The sequence below is a fragment of the Oculina patagonica genome, chromosome 6 (assembly GCF_052425735.1).
Source record: "Oculina patagonica isolate OP01 chromosome 6, crgOcupat, whole genome shotgun sequence".
Taxonomy (NCBI): Eukaryota; Metazoa; Cnidaria; class Anthozoa; order Scleractinia; family Oculinidae; genus Oculina; species Oculina patagonica.
In genome coordinates, this window is record NC_135763.1 from 14,392,661 (window position 1) to 14,408,344 (window position 15,684).

The window sequence follows — 15,684 nt, forward strand, 5'->3', positions numbered from 1 at the left end:
GTCACCGGTACCCATTTATACGCCTGGGTGGAGAGAGGCACTATAAGAGTAAAGTGTCTTTTGAACGCAACATTCCGGTCAGGGCTCGAACCGAAGGCTTACGAACTTAAAAAGATTCCACAGTTGCCACGAAATATTGCGAAGGTAAACCGATGATTTCTAAAAGCTCAACCTTTACAATGATCTCGAAAGGTTGGTTATTTGCGACAACTGTCAGATCTAGTACAGAAATATGCTCTTAGTTTTGTTGAATGTAAAGTTTTAGATTAGTCTTTTTATTAAAGTGGGTTCTTAAAAGTTGGCATGTTAAAAGATGCAAGAACAAGCAGAAAAATGTCCTCTTTTAATTTTGTTGAATGTAAGGTTTTAGATTAGACTTACTATTAACGTGCCTAACACCCTAGTGCCCATTGCCTAGTGCCAGTCTCTTAATTGCTACTTTATTGTAGTCAATAAGGTGAAAAAAGAGATTTATTGGGGATTTTTGTCGGCTGATAAAACATACTGATTTGCTTTTCCCATATTATAACCTTTTAGCGTCAATTTATACTTCAAAACTTCGAAACGACCTTAAAACACGAAGCCAACTACATAAATAGCCTTGAGAGGATTTTTGAACTCATTTTACCGGGCAACGTTTTCACTTTCAAGCTAAAAGAAATCCAAAAGATTTTTATCGGATTATTCAGAAAATTGCGACTTTTTCCCAAAATGAATGATTTAAACTTTTCAATGTTAGGAGTTCTCGATACAATTAACGAGTCAAAGACCCTGCCCCACGAGTGTGGACATAATTTGTCACCCATGATATTAAAATGTAATCAAATGGTATAAATGAGAGCCGAGATGAGTTTCATCCCGGGATGGAAAATTTTTTATTTTACATGAGCGTGTTCACCCCGGGATGCTGGGATGTAAGTCGTCCCGCCCTAGTTGAATTCATCTCGCTCGTGCTTACATTACATTATATTTTATCCCGGAAAGACTATTTACATGGCGTTTTTTGTCAAGTTTCATCCCGGTGCTCAGGACAGAGATGAAATCCTCCCGGGATGAGTTCATCCCTGGACAAAATCATGTATCATCATGTAGAAAGCAACAAGAAAATGACCAGACACCGAAAATGAATTCATCCCGGGACGAAAGTCATCCCGGGACGAAAACTCTCATGTAAAGAGGCCCTTACTTGCGTTTAGTCTAAATTCTAATAATTTCCCTCACCTGAAGGCTCCGGAAATTAAAAGAATTTTAACAAAACGCGCGTGAAATTATTACCTAAAATATTTGCAATTGTCACCATTTGCATGATTACCCAGACTTATATCATTGATTGTAATTAAAAATGAAATGCTTACACACAGCTTCTCATCATAAAGTATTGAAAAAACTAACCGTGCCTAAATCATAATTTCTTAGACACATAATATACATATATAATACACAGAATTAGAATGTATTTCAGTTGGTAAATGTTTAGGTCATCGCGTATTTAAAAATTTTTGGCCAAAAACGTACTTTAGGAACCGGCAGGCTTGAAGTAAGACTTCACGGCGGAACGTGCAAATTAACCGCTCGGCCAACTTGAAATATGGAAATCATGAGAGTAAAAACACAAAAAGCACCTGTCATGCCTGACACAATTTTGACAAGTCCCGTTAAGCTTTGTGAAAGTTTACTTATCAGGTTTTTAGTTTAGTCCTTCGGGAGGTTTTGTGAACATTTCTGTGTAATCATTTCGTTTACTTGAAAAATCATTATTAAGCTGTGAACGAGAGTGAGTGTAACAGACTGGAAAACATATTCACACTATCATCCCGATCTTGGTTTACTTGTATTTCCAAGGGGAGGATCGACATGTGACATAAATGGTCTATAAACTGCCAAGAAGAGCAGGAGATGAGTCAAGAAAATAATTCTTGCTACCGTTTCCCTGTATTTCTGACTGAAAATGTTGCGTATGGACTCATCGTGTTCAACTGTGTAACGAACGTTCTATTGTTGGTAACATCACTCATCGGGAACATTGTGGTTTTATCTTCAATATGGAAGACGTCTTCTCTTCGCTCTCCTTCGATCATTTTGCTTTGTGGACTAGCGACAACAGATCTTGCTGTCTGTTTGGTCGTTCAACCGTTGTTTCTTTTGATAGAACTGATGCAACTCCCCCCAAGCTCGACAAAGTATCCCTGCGTTTTGGGAAAGGCATTCATCACTATGTCCTATTCAGTATGCGGTGCATCTTTAATGACTGTTACGGCCATAAGCCTGGATAGGGTATTGGCAATTTTGTATCACCTGAGATATGCCAGTATTGTGACTGTTCCACGAGTCATCTACGTTATAACACTAAACTGGTCAGTGAGCGGATTTCTGGCAAGTCTGATACTGTGGAGTAGCAATAATGTGTTCCTTGTTGTCATGGCTGTAGCAGTTGCCATTTGTCTCTGCTTGTCTACCTATTCCCATGTAAAAATATATCTTGTTGTTCGTCACCATCAACAACAAATTCAAGCGCAAGCAGAGGCAGTACAGTCAGTACAAGCTGGGAATGGTTTTAACGTGGCACGTTTCAAAAGGACAGCTGTCAACACTTTCCTAGTTTACTACTTTTTACTTTTTTGCTATACTCCACTCTTTATTACTTTGTTATTGACTGGTAAGGAAGTCATAATAAATGCGGCATCATCAAAGAAGACCCATATTGTTATAGCATGGAAATTAACGACAACAATAGTCTTCATGAATTCTTCGGCGAATCCTTTTATCTATTGTTGGCGTATTCGAGAAATGCGAGTCGCCGTGAAAAGGACTTTGAAGGAGATTTTCTGTGCGGAGTAATTTCGCTCTCGAATAAGACTCAGTAAACTGAATTTTGAATTTTGAAATATTTTGGCATAACTTTGAACTGTCTCTTTAAAAATACCAGGATAAAGTAATCAGGTAAAGGACTCACAGTTCAAAAAGAAAGTTCGCCTATGTTTTCATTGCTACAGCTTTGTATAATTTTACCTATTGAAATTTAAAGTTTAGTAAAATGGTAGGACTTGCTACAAATTGTCTGCATACATTGATGTCGTTTGTTATATTCTGCAACAAAGACAACAGAGTTTAGATCAGTTAATTAATAATTTGCACGTTGAAATTGGTATATTTGTTCACTCTATAAGTTACCATGGATACGACTCAGTTGATGTCAATATCATAATTTTGCAAACAGCTGGCTGCAGTTTGTGATCATCAAACCGATGGGGGGGGGGGCAAAATGCTATATCTCTTGCTAAAAACTACTTCCAAATTGTCGTAATTCAAGGAAAAAATGATGATAAATGAAAGTAACATTTGTTGTTACAAAAGGGATCTTGTAGGGCCTGTCCGGGAGTCGAACCCGGGACACACCCAAAGCGAGAATCATGCCACTAGACCAACAGGCCTTACACAAGGATTAAGATGCAAGTAAATGTAAATATAATGGCTACCTGTTTATCTCTGGCGTGGAGTTGCCGGAACACGGCATCAAAGAGCAGCTGATTAACTAAATTAAAATTTAATTCAGGTTGACCCGTTACTATGCAGGTACTGTTCATTGCATTTTAATCCATAGTTGTTTTTGATTATTTGAAGCGAAGGAATAGTTCCAACGCTGTGGGATGCCATTTGTGATATTAAAACCAAAAAGTTTCGGAACTCAGTAGGTTTTAATATTTCGGCTTTTACTGTTTATGTAAGTAACGGATGAAGACTGTAACCGACACAATGGGTGGCTATGGTGGTTTACTTAGTAGTGACCTGTTATCCCTATTTAATTGTATCGCTTAGGTAAATTACCATTGTTAGTTAAATTGAAGAAATTATAATAGTGAGCTCACTAATAAGTTTTCCTGGATCGGAGTAGATTGTCATGAAAGCTCAGAAAGTCTGCCATTCTCGTCAGGGGCACAATGACAGACCCCTTAGAGAGATAATTATTTCGCAAAGAGTAAGCTAGAAAAAAAAAAGGGGGGATAAGCGCGCGCGGGAAGACGTTACATTGATCTTTTATCCGTATTGTAACGTATCGATAAACTAAAAGCCAAATCAGGGTAAATCTCTCTAAACCACGTTTCAAACTGTGGTACCACAGCTGGCTCTACGTGGCTGAGCTAACTGTTATCAATCTATACCGATGAAACGTTAACAAAATGTTAAAATGTATATGGATGGTATATCGACTCTCTTTGGAGCCCAGGCTGCGCGCGCGCAAGATGCAGACGTTCAAATAAAAGCACGCGCGTACAAACAGCCCTCGCGAGCAAACAAATGAAAACACCCAAGAGAGTTTGTTCCGTACCAAGCGCTCGGTTTTTTCCGATGGTGAGTTTGTTATTTTTGTTTTTAAAGATTCAATTTACCAAATTTAATCTTAACAACAATGTTTAAAACATAGCAGCTGCGAAAGCTTATTTAGTTTACGGCACTTATTAGTAATAAAATCTCATCATTTATTATAAACACATTCAACGAACTTTTATAACTTAGGTCATTACATTTTGCCTTATTTTAACATTTTGTTAACGTTTCATCGGTATAGATTGATAACAGTTAGCTCAGCCACGTAGGGCCAGCTGTGGTACCACAGTTTGAAACGTGGTTTAGAGAGATTTACCCTCATTTGGCTTTTAATTAATCGATACGTTACAATACGGATAAAAGATCAATGTAACGTCTTCCCGCGCGCGCTTTTCCCCTTTTTTCTAGCTTACTCTTCGCGAAACAATTATCTCTCTAAGGGGTCTGTCACTGTGCCCCTGACGAGAATGGCAGACTTTCTGAGCTTTCATGACAATCTACTCCGATCCAGGAAAACTTATTAGTGGGCTCACTATTATAATTTCTTCAATTTAACTAACAATGGTAATTTACCTAAGCGATACAGTTAAATAGGGATAACAGGTCACTACTAAGTAAACCACCATAGCCACCCATTGCGTCGGTTACTTACACAAACATAACTATTAGGACTTTTTCTTTACCATCTAGTCAGTTAACCCTCTAGTCAGTCAGTCTTATGGAAGGTTTTCTGCACTTTCGACCTTCGTCTGCTCAGTCTGTTTGTTCAGACCTTTCACGTGCTTATGCACATGTCAGGCTGTTCACTCGGCAGTTCATTAGGATCGTTGTTTTTGCAGTCTTCATCCGTTACTTACATAAACAGTAAATGCCGAAATATTAAAACCTACTGAGTTCCGAAACTTTTTGGTTTTAATATCACAAATGGCATCCCACAGCGTTGGAACTATTCTTTCGCTTCAAATAATCAAAAACAAATCGTTAATGTAATTCAACTTGTAAAGCTCCAAGGAATACTGAGTCTTCTTCTCATACAAATCGTTAATGGAATAAATCTCTCTGCGAATTTCTCCGGTTACTCCTCGTGTTTTTGTTACACCTTTTCTCCAATTTTGAAGCATTTCAAATGGCGAAAGATCTCGAGCCATATCGAAAGCAAAACTCTGTTTCTTGCAAATTAGTGCATAACAGAAACAAATTGCTCATTTCAAATTTCAGTTGTCGGTTACAGAGCGAAAAAAAATGTCGCCATATGTCTTTCGAAATTTGATATTTGAATATACAATCCAACGGTTAAAGAGTTTATGCTAAAAACCTTCGACTCGAAGGAAAACTAAATCATCTTACGGAAAACAACACAATGCTATTCTAAACTCAGCCAAATGCTATCGGCTTGCAGTAGTTAATTTCAAACTTAACTAAACACAAGCCCCCAAGTTAACAGGGAACACAAATGAAATTAATATAGAAATTAATATAAAAATTCGTACTGCTCAATCGACCTTCGAATCTTTCAATTTCTGTTCCAAGCGCGAGCTATAATGGCTCTCGCAATTGGCCTCCTCGTTTAAAATTTCAAATTTTACTATGTCGTAGTCTACACGCCACGCAACTCGTCTTTGGCCAATTCATGAACGAAGGACTGCAGAAAATTGGTAAGAATCTTTTTTCTTTCATCTTTAAGATGGAACTTTTCGTTAAACATTAAGCGATACCAAAAAGTCTAACTCACCGGTTTGTCTCAAACATGACTCTTTCAAACCAAGAAATGGCAACCGCAGATGACTTAGCATTGATAGAGGCGGCGGCTAAAGTCGAACAAGCAACGAACTACCAAAGTGGTAAAACGAAGAAAGTCAAGGTAACTCGCCGAACCTTAGTTTAACGATAGTTTTCCAAGCCATTCCTAAAGACAAACTGCACGTAGATCCCAGCCAAATGGTACCAAATGGTTTCAAACGTGCGGGTCAATAGGTTATCTCCTTGGTAAAGTACAAATAAACTCGTGCCCATTCCCTCTCCTTCCTGACTAAATTTTAAATCAAACAAGCACTCGGAAAGTGTAAATTTCATTTGGCTTTCCCTCCCTTTCATACCTATTTACCAGGTAGTCCTTCTGGGTTCCTGATGAGAAGAGGGCTATTTTTGTTCTTTTGCAATGGTTTGGGAAATGCTAATAGTGAGCTCACTATAATTGGGTATTTAAATATTCCGCAAACACCAGCGGTAATTGGTGTTATAGAAGTAAATACCAACTATGATTAACTAATAATTTATTGCAGAAAACCAGACGTAACAAAAAGAAAGAAAAGAAAGAACAGAAAAACAAGGAAGAAAAGAAAAAAAGGATCAAATTAATTAAGAAATTTAAAAAGATAAATAAGGAAATAAAAGAAAAGAACAAAAAATTGAACAAAGAAAAGAAAGAACGAGAACACAAAATATCGTTATTAATAAGGAAACAAATCAGAGCAAAACAAATGGCTGCGCAACTCACTAGAATGGCTGCGGAACTAAGATCCCTTACGAAGAATATGCAGGGAGTATTCCAAAGCTTAATCTAATGGCAAAAAGTTTTATTTTTGTAACAAAAGTGATGTTGAAAAGAAGGAAATAAGTATAAAGTGTAAACAGAAATTTCAGAAATCTGTATTTTTTAAAAACAAAAACAAAATTAAAATCAAAATTTCAAAGAAGCAAGAGAAAATATCTTTTATTTTTAAGCAACAAATATAATTTCTGTTTATTTCCTTTTGCAATAAGCAATCTCCATTATATAGTCCAGTCAATATAAGCCATTTCGTTGTCTAACCCAAAACAAATTGCAACAAAAATAAAACATGCCTTATTCGACTTTGCATATATTGAGGAATAACATACTAAAAGTCACCGTGAATCGGAGTATTGGAACGTCGTCTTTTTTGCGATATTTGAACTACAATGAAATATGAGAAATTTAATTTATGCATAACTAATGTGATTTTTACAAGTAACATTGAAGGGTCCATATCGACAGAAATAATCAAGCTAGCAAAACCAAACAACGACAAACCAACAAATCAGTTTACAACAAATGTAGCATTTTTTACTTATCCTATTTATTGCGGGAAATAACATTACTATTCTGCTCTTTTTGGTACTTTAGAGATCGTATTACCAGCGGCCGGATTCTGGCATAGATGCAAGTATAGTAACAGCGTTCGCTAATCGGATATTTCATTAAAAAAGCTGAGTTTTCTTCAAAAATTAAAGATACTGAAAACTGATAAAGTATAATTATACCTTTTTGATGAAAGAATAAACGCTGGTCAAAAAAGGTAACGGCTGGTAACTAGAATTGCGGCAAACAATTATGGCGGGAGTCTTGGATAAAACCCTTAACATAATCTGTCAGAAAACGTAATGCGTGAATTTGCTCCCCCAAAACCCTTTCTGCTTATTGGAAGGTGCCTATAATTCCAAGAATCAACACTGATTGATCTTTGCAAAAGTCCCCCGAGTGACTGAGCCGTCACAGACGCCGGGGACACAACCCCGGCGTAACTATGGGCACGCCTCCATCTCTGCACTTAATTCTTTTACAAAAGGATGAACAAATTCTTTCAGGAGTAGCAGAATGATTTTGAACAAAAGAAAAAGGGTTAACATTTGGAAAAAGTTTGGTAACAACCTGCAAATGACTTCAAATTATTTACAAACATGAATTCAAAATTGATTTAAACCACAGTGACAAGTTTGGTATCACTCTATATCCACTCTACATTAGCATTTGTATACAGCCACGTCAAATGCTATACAGTTTTGTACGCCAATTAGTCCAGTCAAATTAGTATTGCACCCAAAACAAATTGTAACAAAAACTAAACATGCTGTTCTTGACTTCAAATTTGGTGTAGAATACGCTGCTGAAAGTCACCGTAAATCTAAGCATTGGAACCTTGTATTTTTTATGACTTTCAAACCATTGGCGAAATTCCCAAATTGGCTGGTATGTAATATGGCGGAACCAAATAAAACAAAGTTCTAGCGTCTGTAATTCCACGAATAATAAAGACAGCTAAACCAAAATTGATATAACAACTGATTGATTCATTACCAATATAGTAACACAAATGTTTTCATGTGTGACGTAATGATGGCGTCACAGATTTAATTCCAATAGCCGCCATTGATTTTTCGGGAAAATATGTTCCGATCAATTCAGATTTATAAAAAAAAAATATTTAAGAAATCAGGATATTTTTGTCTTGCAGTAACTAAAATATCAATGTAAGAAAAATTTGGCCTGTATTTTTAACTGGATTTAATATTTTCACACTAAAATGTACTACAACAAGTCGAGTTAAATGGTCAAAGTGATCACTGACGAAAACATGTAGGATTATAGGTCCAATATTATCGAAATGTTCTGAACAGACATAACCGCCCGCCCTAACGCTGTTGCAGTGGCTTTTACGGAAAGGATCATTTCTTAATTAACAAATACATAAGCTGAAATGAGCTCGAACTTTCACGTCTCACAGATCCTCAGTGCAACTTTCTACAACAACACCTGAGCAAAGTAAGCTTATACACTGCACCCGTTTAGTACCCCAGTTGCTTTTACATTCGATTGCTTTTAACAAGTACGCTTAAAGTGACTGCGTGTTCAACTGCACAGGAACCAAGCTTTCTTTAATAACCTTCCATCGGTTTCCATCCCCAGTCCTCAGTGCACTTGTTGACTCCATTCCACTGCTGTACTTGATGATAGACCCTCAGGCTGTGCTACGAATAGGCATTATATCCCGACGTGTGGGTAGCATGCTGGGTAAAACTTTGCTGCGAAAGTGCCTCACTTGAAGGACATCCAGCTTTTCTCCAGGTTTATCATTTTAGAGACAGAACAGGGAGTCAATCTCCTGCTGTAATAACGGCAACCCTAGTGGCTTGTTGGTAGTTAAATACTTCAAAATATTTCCTGAAAAATGCCCCAGAGTCGAGTTTCTTCAAGGAAACAGATTTTTGAATGCCAATGCCAATATTTACTTTGTGAGTTAATTTATGTGCTGGTTCAGTCAGATCATAATTTATGTCCACTGCTCTTGAACAGAGTGAAAGGAGGAATGTATAATCTCCAACTATTACAGTGTTGCATCTTGTGACAACTGTAGTTTGTATCAAAAGGACTTCGGCATTACCCTACGCATGTAATACGTCATTACTATGCCGTTTAAAATGCAGAGGTAGTAGCGCGACGAACCTTATCTTGTTTCACATTTTTGGAAAGGAAATCTTTCTTTATAACATACACTCTTTCCCGAGTGAATCTAACATCATGCATCGCTCATCCCACATCTGACCCTTTTATCGTGAGTCATATTTGGTGGCTGGTCTTCTTCGATAACCATCCAAAAATACAGTGGCAGAGCCATATTTTTTGAAACATATGTAAAGTAACGACTGGAAATAACGTCATACATACAGTGTCCTAGTTGCACATGGCATGAGTAAGGTATGGCTTATGTCCTGCCGAGAATGAAGCTAGAGTTTGGCCTTTTAATTGTTTACCGTCGGACATGAAAAAATTGAACTCTAGACTTCTTTTTAAACAAAAAGTTGTAGAAAATTTTTATTTGTAATAGTCATAAGTTTTTATTTGTTTTTAACCGTTGTCTTTTTAACATTTCTTAACTTTTTTTAAGCTTTGTAAGTCATCTTTTTAAATTTTAATATCTTACAGGACCCCTAAGATAACAGTACTCCAAAGTACTGATGGGTTAATCCTGTTAAAATATTTGTTTTATTTTTATTTCTTAAAAAGGATTTTAAAACAGCGAGAAAAAGGCGTGTCTGTTGATGAGTTAATGCTTTCCACCGCAGTGGTTTAACAAATGTGACGATTGGCGTACAAAACTGTATAGCATTTGACGTGGCTGTATACAAATGCTAATATTGAGTGGATAGAGTGATACCATACTTGTCACTGGCTGCTTGCCTTTTTAAACTCTTCGGTTATTTCAGGCCACCAGACCCTTAATTATTTATTAATACCATATATATGTCTTTTCCTTTTGTATGAGGGTGAATAAAGTTGTTGTTGTTGTTTGAATTCAAAGTTTGAATTCATGTTTATCAAGTCATTTGCAGGTTGTTACCAAACTTTTTCCAAATGTTAACCCTTTTTCTTTTGTCCAAAATCATTCTGCTACTCCTGAAAGAATTTGTTCATCCTTTTGTAAAAGAATTAAGTGCAGAGATGGAGGCGTGCCCATAGTTACGCCGGGGTTGTGTCCCCGGCGTCTGTGACGGCTCAGTCACTCGGGGGACTTTTGCAAAGATCAATCAGTGTTGATTCTTGGAATTATAGGCACCTTCCAATAAGCAGAAAGGGTTTTGGGGGAGCAAATTCACGCATTACGTTTTCTGACAGATTATGTTAAGAGTTTTATTTAAGACTCCCGCCATAATTGTTTGCCGCAATTCTAGTTACCAGCCGTTACCTTTTTTGACCAGCGTTTATTCTTTCATCAAAAAGGTATAATTATACTTTATCAGTTTTCAGTATCTTTAATTTTTGAAGAAAACTCAGCTTTTTTAATGAAATATCCGATTAGCGAACGTTGCTTCTATACTTGCATCTATGCCAGAATCCGGCTGCTGGTAATACGTTCTCTAAAGTACCAAAAAGAGCAGAATAGTAATGTTATTTCCCGCAATAAATAGGATAAGTAATAACTGCTACATTTGTTGTAAACTGATTTGTTGGCTTGTCGTTGTTTGGTTTTGGTAGCTTGATTATTTCTGTCGATAAGGACCCTTCAATGTTACTTGTAAAAATCACATTAGTTATGCATAAATTAAATTTCTCATATTTCATTGTAGTTCAAATATCGCAAAAAAAGACGAGGTTCCAATACTCCGATTCACGGTGACTTTTAGTATGTTATTCCTCAATATATGCAAAGTCGAATAAGGCATGTTTTATTTTTGTTGCAATTTGTTTTGGGTGTAATACTTAGTTGACTGGACTAATAAAGTAATGGAACACTGTGATAGTTCTCTGTTTTTATTACTCTTTCTACAGAGGCCTGTTACTCTCCATGAACTCCTCTCTGCCGCAGACTAAAAAAAAAAACAAAAATAAAGGATTATACCATCTTTATTTCGGTTTACTCTGCAATGCAAAAAGTAATACAAATTCATTCATACAAGACATATCATTCAGTAAAAACACTAAACCTTTGCCCAAAAAAGACCCACCTCCGCATCTACACAAATAATATACCCGTAGTATACATATATGCGGTTTGAAAACAAATTTACAAACCCACATTGAGGAGCACCCTACAAATCTATACAGTAAGTTTCCAAGCGGTATATACCAGTCTTAATGGTCAAACCATTGTTTTTTTAGAGAATGAAACAATTTTATAAAAAGTATTATTTTAGGAAGAAAAATTTTAACAGAAACCCCCCCCCCCCCCCCTCCCTCCTCCACCTATAAAGAAAAATACGAATTCAATCAAACCTTTAGTCTACTAGTCTCCAGGATATGTTGGGGCAGCCTGAGCGTTTGAATTTGCGGGTTGTCTCTCGGATGTCTGCACATTTCGTTGATGTGAATATTTACTGGAACTGCTGATCATTCTGACTGCGATTATGGTTGTTGTCTACATTCCGTTGCGCATTTCAAGTCAGCACTCAGGCATTGGTTGTGGTACCACAGCTGGCCCTACGTGGCTGAGCTAACTGTTCACAATGGTCAGCACCCAGGCACTAAATAGAAACATAAAACTCTTTTTGTAATCCTACCAATTTATCCAGCAAAGAATCTCAAAAAATTTTTCAAATAATCAAGTAATTCTACCAATTTACAAATATCCAGCAAAGAATCTCAAAAATTAAAATAATCAAGTAAAACCTATAATCATAAAACATTTTTTCAAATCCTACCAATTTATAAATATCCAACATAGAATCTCATTAATTAATTTTAAAATAATCAAATAAAACCTATAGTCATACAGCTTTTAGGACACAGACTTCTCTCTCTGTGTTCGTTTTTTCGATTTCGAAAATCGTGCCTTTGTATAGTAAGTGCATGGTTGCTTGGGGGCCTGTCCTTCATTTTTGCTTATGGAGATTGTCTGTGTCCATTACTCAATATATAAACAAAAAAAACGAAATATTAAACTTAGCTATTTTTACACTACTGTTAAAAGACGTCCACCGAGATAAAACTAGTCCTTTACTCATAAACACCCTAGTGGAAAATGCTTAATCTGCTTCTCAACACCCAGTTACTTATAAAACATTCAAACCATATTCGTCAAAAATTTATTTACTAATAAAGAGAAGAAAATAAAAAGAAGGAAGTAATTAAAAGAAGAAATAAAATTAAAATGAAACCTACCCTAAACAAGGTTTTTTAAAAAAAGAATCTTCAAAATAATTAAAATATTCAAATAATAAACAAGTAAAACCTATAGTCATGCAACCGTTAGGATGCATACTTTTCTCTCCGTGTTCATCTGTTTGTTTTGGCTATGCGGGCTTTCGTGTATTTAGTACATGATTGCTGTGGGCCTGTCTTTCATTTGTTCATTGTGGAGGTTATCTGCATCCATTACTTACATAAGCATAAAAACCGAAATATTAAAACTTAGCTAGTTCTTGCACTACTGGGTTTTAATATCAAAAAATGGCGCCCACCGCGATGGAATTAGTCTTTTGCATGAAAATTCAAAAACAATTATGTATTTTCCGCCATTTTGGAATAAGGTATATGGGTACCAGCGAATTTAATACTGGGGGTAGCCCTGCGATGGACTAGCATGCCATCCAGGGGGAGTAGAAATACTCCTACTCGCTTAATACTTTGGAAAACGGGATAAACTCCGGCCATTCTATAAATTATAGTTAAAACACAATGCAGTTTCAGCTAATACAACTCTTTCTATTTATCTACCAGTCGGAACATTGTTTTGTGTGAACAATTTAGCTGAAAGAGGCTAGTTTGTGTGAATTTTTAAAAATGTACTTTAAGCCCGCTTCGCTTCTGTTGCTATACCAACGTGTCCCAAAGTCAAGTATTTTGTACAATTTATAATTAGTTTTGGAGAATCGTATTTCATTTATTAATAGCCTGCGAACAGGCTCCCGAGTGGGGTTTCCGCGAGCGAAGCGAGTGGAAGAGCGGGGGCCTGTACTCCCCCTCAGGTCCCGCTCTTCCGCTCGCGTTCGCCGCTCGTTTCGCTCGCGTACTCCCACTCGCTTCGCTCGCGGAAACCCAACTCGGGAGCCTGTTCGCAAGCTAATTTATAAACAATTCATGTAATGCAGTTACGGAAATGAACAACAAAAAACTGTGACGAGAATAATTATTTTAAATAGCTGTCTCAGCAAATTGTCCTTTGGACTGTAATGTAGCCTCTTGGTATTTTTTGGAATTTAATACGTGCAAAAATTGCGAGTCGCGTGCCTGTTTCAATGCTAAAACTATCACTTCCAAAATGTTAAACAATTCTCCCTAAAGAGGTAAGTTTCTTCGAATTTTTAAAAATGTATTTAAAAGCACTTTTAATCCTTCGTTTCCTATGCCAACACTTGGCCTAAAGTCTAGTATTTTGTACAATGTATAATAAGTTATGGAGAAACGTCTCGTATAATTCAGTTCTAAATGAATAACACGACACCAAAGACGAGAATAACTGTTTTAAACGGCTGTTTGAGCAAATTTCCGTTTTAAAAGGCTGTAACTCAGCTTCTTGGTATTTGTTTGGAATTACAACAACTGTGAGTCATTTCCAAAATCGACTTGTTATCTTAAACAATTCTCCTGAAAGAGGTTAGACTCGCTGGATTCTTTTAAAAAATGTATCTGAAAGCACTTTTCATGCTTTCGTTTCGTTCTATGCCCTAAAGTCAAGTAATTTGTCCAATTTATTATTAGTTATGAATAATCGTATTACGTTTTAAACAATTCATGCAATTTAATTCTAAATGAACAACATAATACCAGAAAAGAGAGTGATTCATTTAAACGGCTGTTCGAGCAAATTACCGTTTGGGCAATTTGCATGAGGTGCTTACATTATTTACTTTTCTTTAGCCACGAGCAACCTCGTCCCCAGGCCAAATCCGTTCGTACGTACGTGCGATCGACAACACAAAAAGTTTCAGCCCGATGGGTTTGCCAATTTTTCAAAGCTATGGGGCTACGCACGTAGCATTCACTCTTTTTCCAAACGTTGCGCCATTGCCGTTAAATGTAAACCTCTTGTTGCCTTTGAAAAGTCTCCTTGGAAGCCGATTTTTGGGTTCGTCACGCAACACCTCTGGCGACAACCCAATGTGACGGCTGCCAAGGAGACTGGTTGTCTTTCGAAGCACAGGTCGGGGGAGGGGGGGGGGGGGGGAGGCGCAGGCGCACTGACAACCTTAATGACATATAATCGGGATTTAATTATGTACTGTCCCACAAACCACCTTTTCCAAGGGATACTTCAGATGCAGGAACGACTGCGTTACTTGCTGCTACATCACTGACGGACGGACCGGTTACACGTTTTCCGCTGCAAGGTGAAGTGCCAACATAAATAATATAGTGCAACTCTTTCAGATAGAGTCCTTATGTGCAACACAGACACTATGAGGATGTGTGTGTGTGTGTGCGTGTGTGAATGTGCGTGTGACATCATGGTGACATTTGCCACAAAAAATGAAAAATAAACTAGGAAAATAACAAGGAAGCTATATAGTCAACCACTTTCCCCTTTGGAAGTCGAAGCGAACAGGGATCTTACAGTCCCCATCTCCTCGGAGGTGCCACGTCGTCACGTCGTCATGGTGTAGTCATGCTGGAAGACGAGGCTAAAGGTGGATTTCCACTGACGCGTATTTTTTTACGTGCGTGAAAAAATTTAGAGACAATGTATGAACGACTTGCGTAAGCGTGTACGCTTGTGTTGATTCGCTGCACGTGGATTGTTTTATAGTTTGAAGGAAAAATCGGGTCTCGAGTGATTTGGGTTTATTTTTTGTCAGAGTCTAACTGGTTCCAAAAATTAAAAGTCTAGGTTCTCGCCTTATAGCCGAATAAATACGGTACATGCATGCTTAACTACCAGCCGAAATATTGTATTAATGTCAGTTTTCTTGAAATAGACCAAAACTTAATTTTGCAATGATATTATTATTTTTCCTAACCTTCAAAAAAAAAAAAGGAAAAGTAAAAAGAAAGAAAACAGGTTGCAACGGATGGGAACTCTATCTTTTGGCCTTTCGGCCTGCTCTCGATAAGCAGCTAGATGACAATCAAACTAAATAAAGTGAACTAAAGTGTGGAAAGTTTAACACCATTTGTTTTGGCAAATC

The 15,684-nt window shown here is 37.1% G+C and overlaps 3 protein-coding genes across 3 annotated transcripts in view; 2 read left to right on the forward strand and 1 right to left on the reverse strand.

Moving 5' to 3' along the window:
- The window catches only part of LOC144657375 (putative G-protein coupled receptor 45), a 287,434-nt gene that overhangs the window by 261,171 nt on the left and 10,579 nt on the right, over nucleotides 1-15,684 (reverse strand). The gene's annotated exons all lie outside the window — the stretch shown is intronic.
- Nucleotides 180-2,838, forward strand: LOC144657873 (melanocyte-stimulating hormone receptor-like). The gene is made up of 2 exons (XM_078518232.1): nucleotides 180-192; nucleotides 1,889-2,838. Exons 1-2 carry the CDS (start codon nucleotides 180-182, stop codon nucleotides 2,836-2,838), a joined length of 963 nt encoding a protein of 320 aa, XP_078374358.1.
- On the forward strand, nucleotides 5,860-6,987 carry LOC144658715 (uncharacterized). Its single transcript, XM_078519190.1, has 2 exons — nucleotides 5,860-6,187; nucleotides 6,609-6,987. The coding sequence occupies exons 1-2, from the start codon at nucleotides 6,074-6,076 to the stop codon at nucleotides 6,888-6,890; spliced, it is 396 nt and encodes a 131-aa protein (XP_078375316.1). The 5' UTR covers nucleotides 5,860-6,073; the 3' UTR covers nucleotides 6,891-6,987.

What these genes read in the sequence shown, in the direction of transcription:
- LOC144658715 (XM_078519190.1), top strand. Translation starts at nt 6,074, where the DNA reads ATGACTCTTTCAAACCAAGAAATGGCAACCGCAGATGACTTAGCATTG. An exon ending in GTAAAACGAAGAAAGTCAAG is followed by an intron (nt 6,188 to 6,608) that starts GTAACTCGCCGA and finishes AATTTATTGCAG; the next exon opens with AAAACCAGACGTAACAAAAA.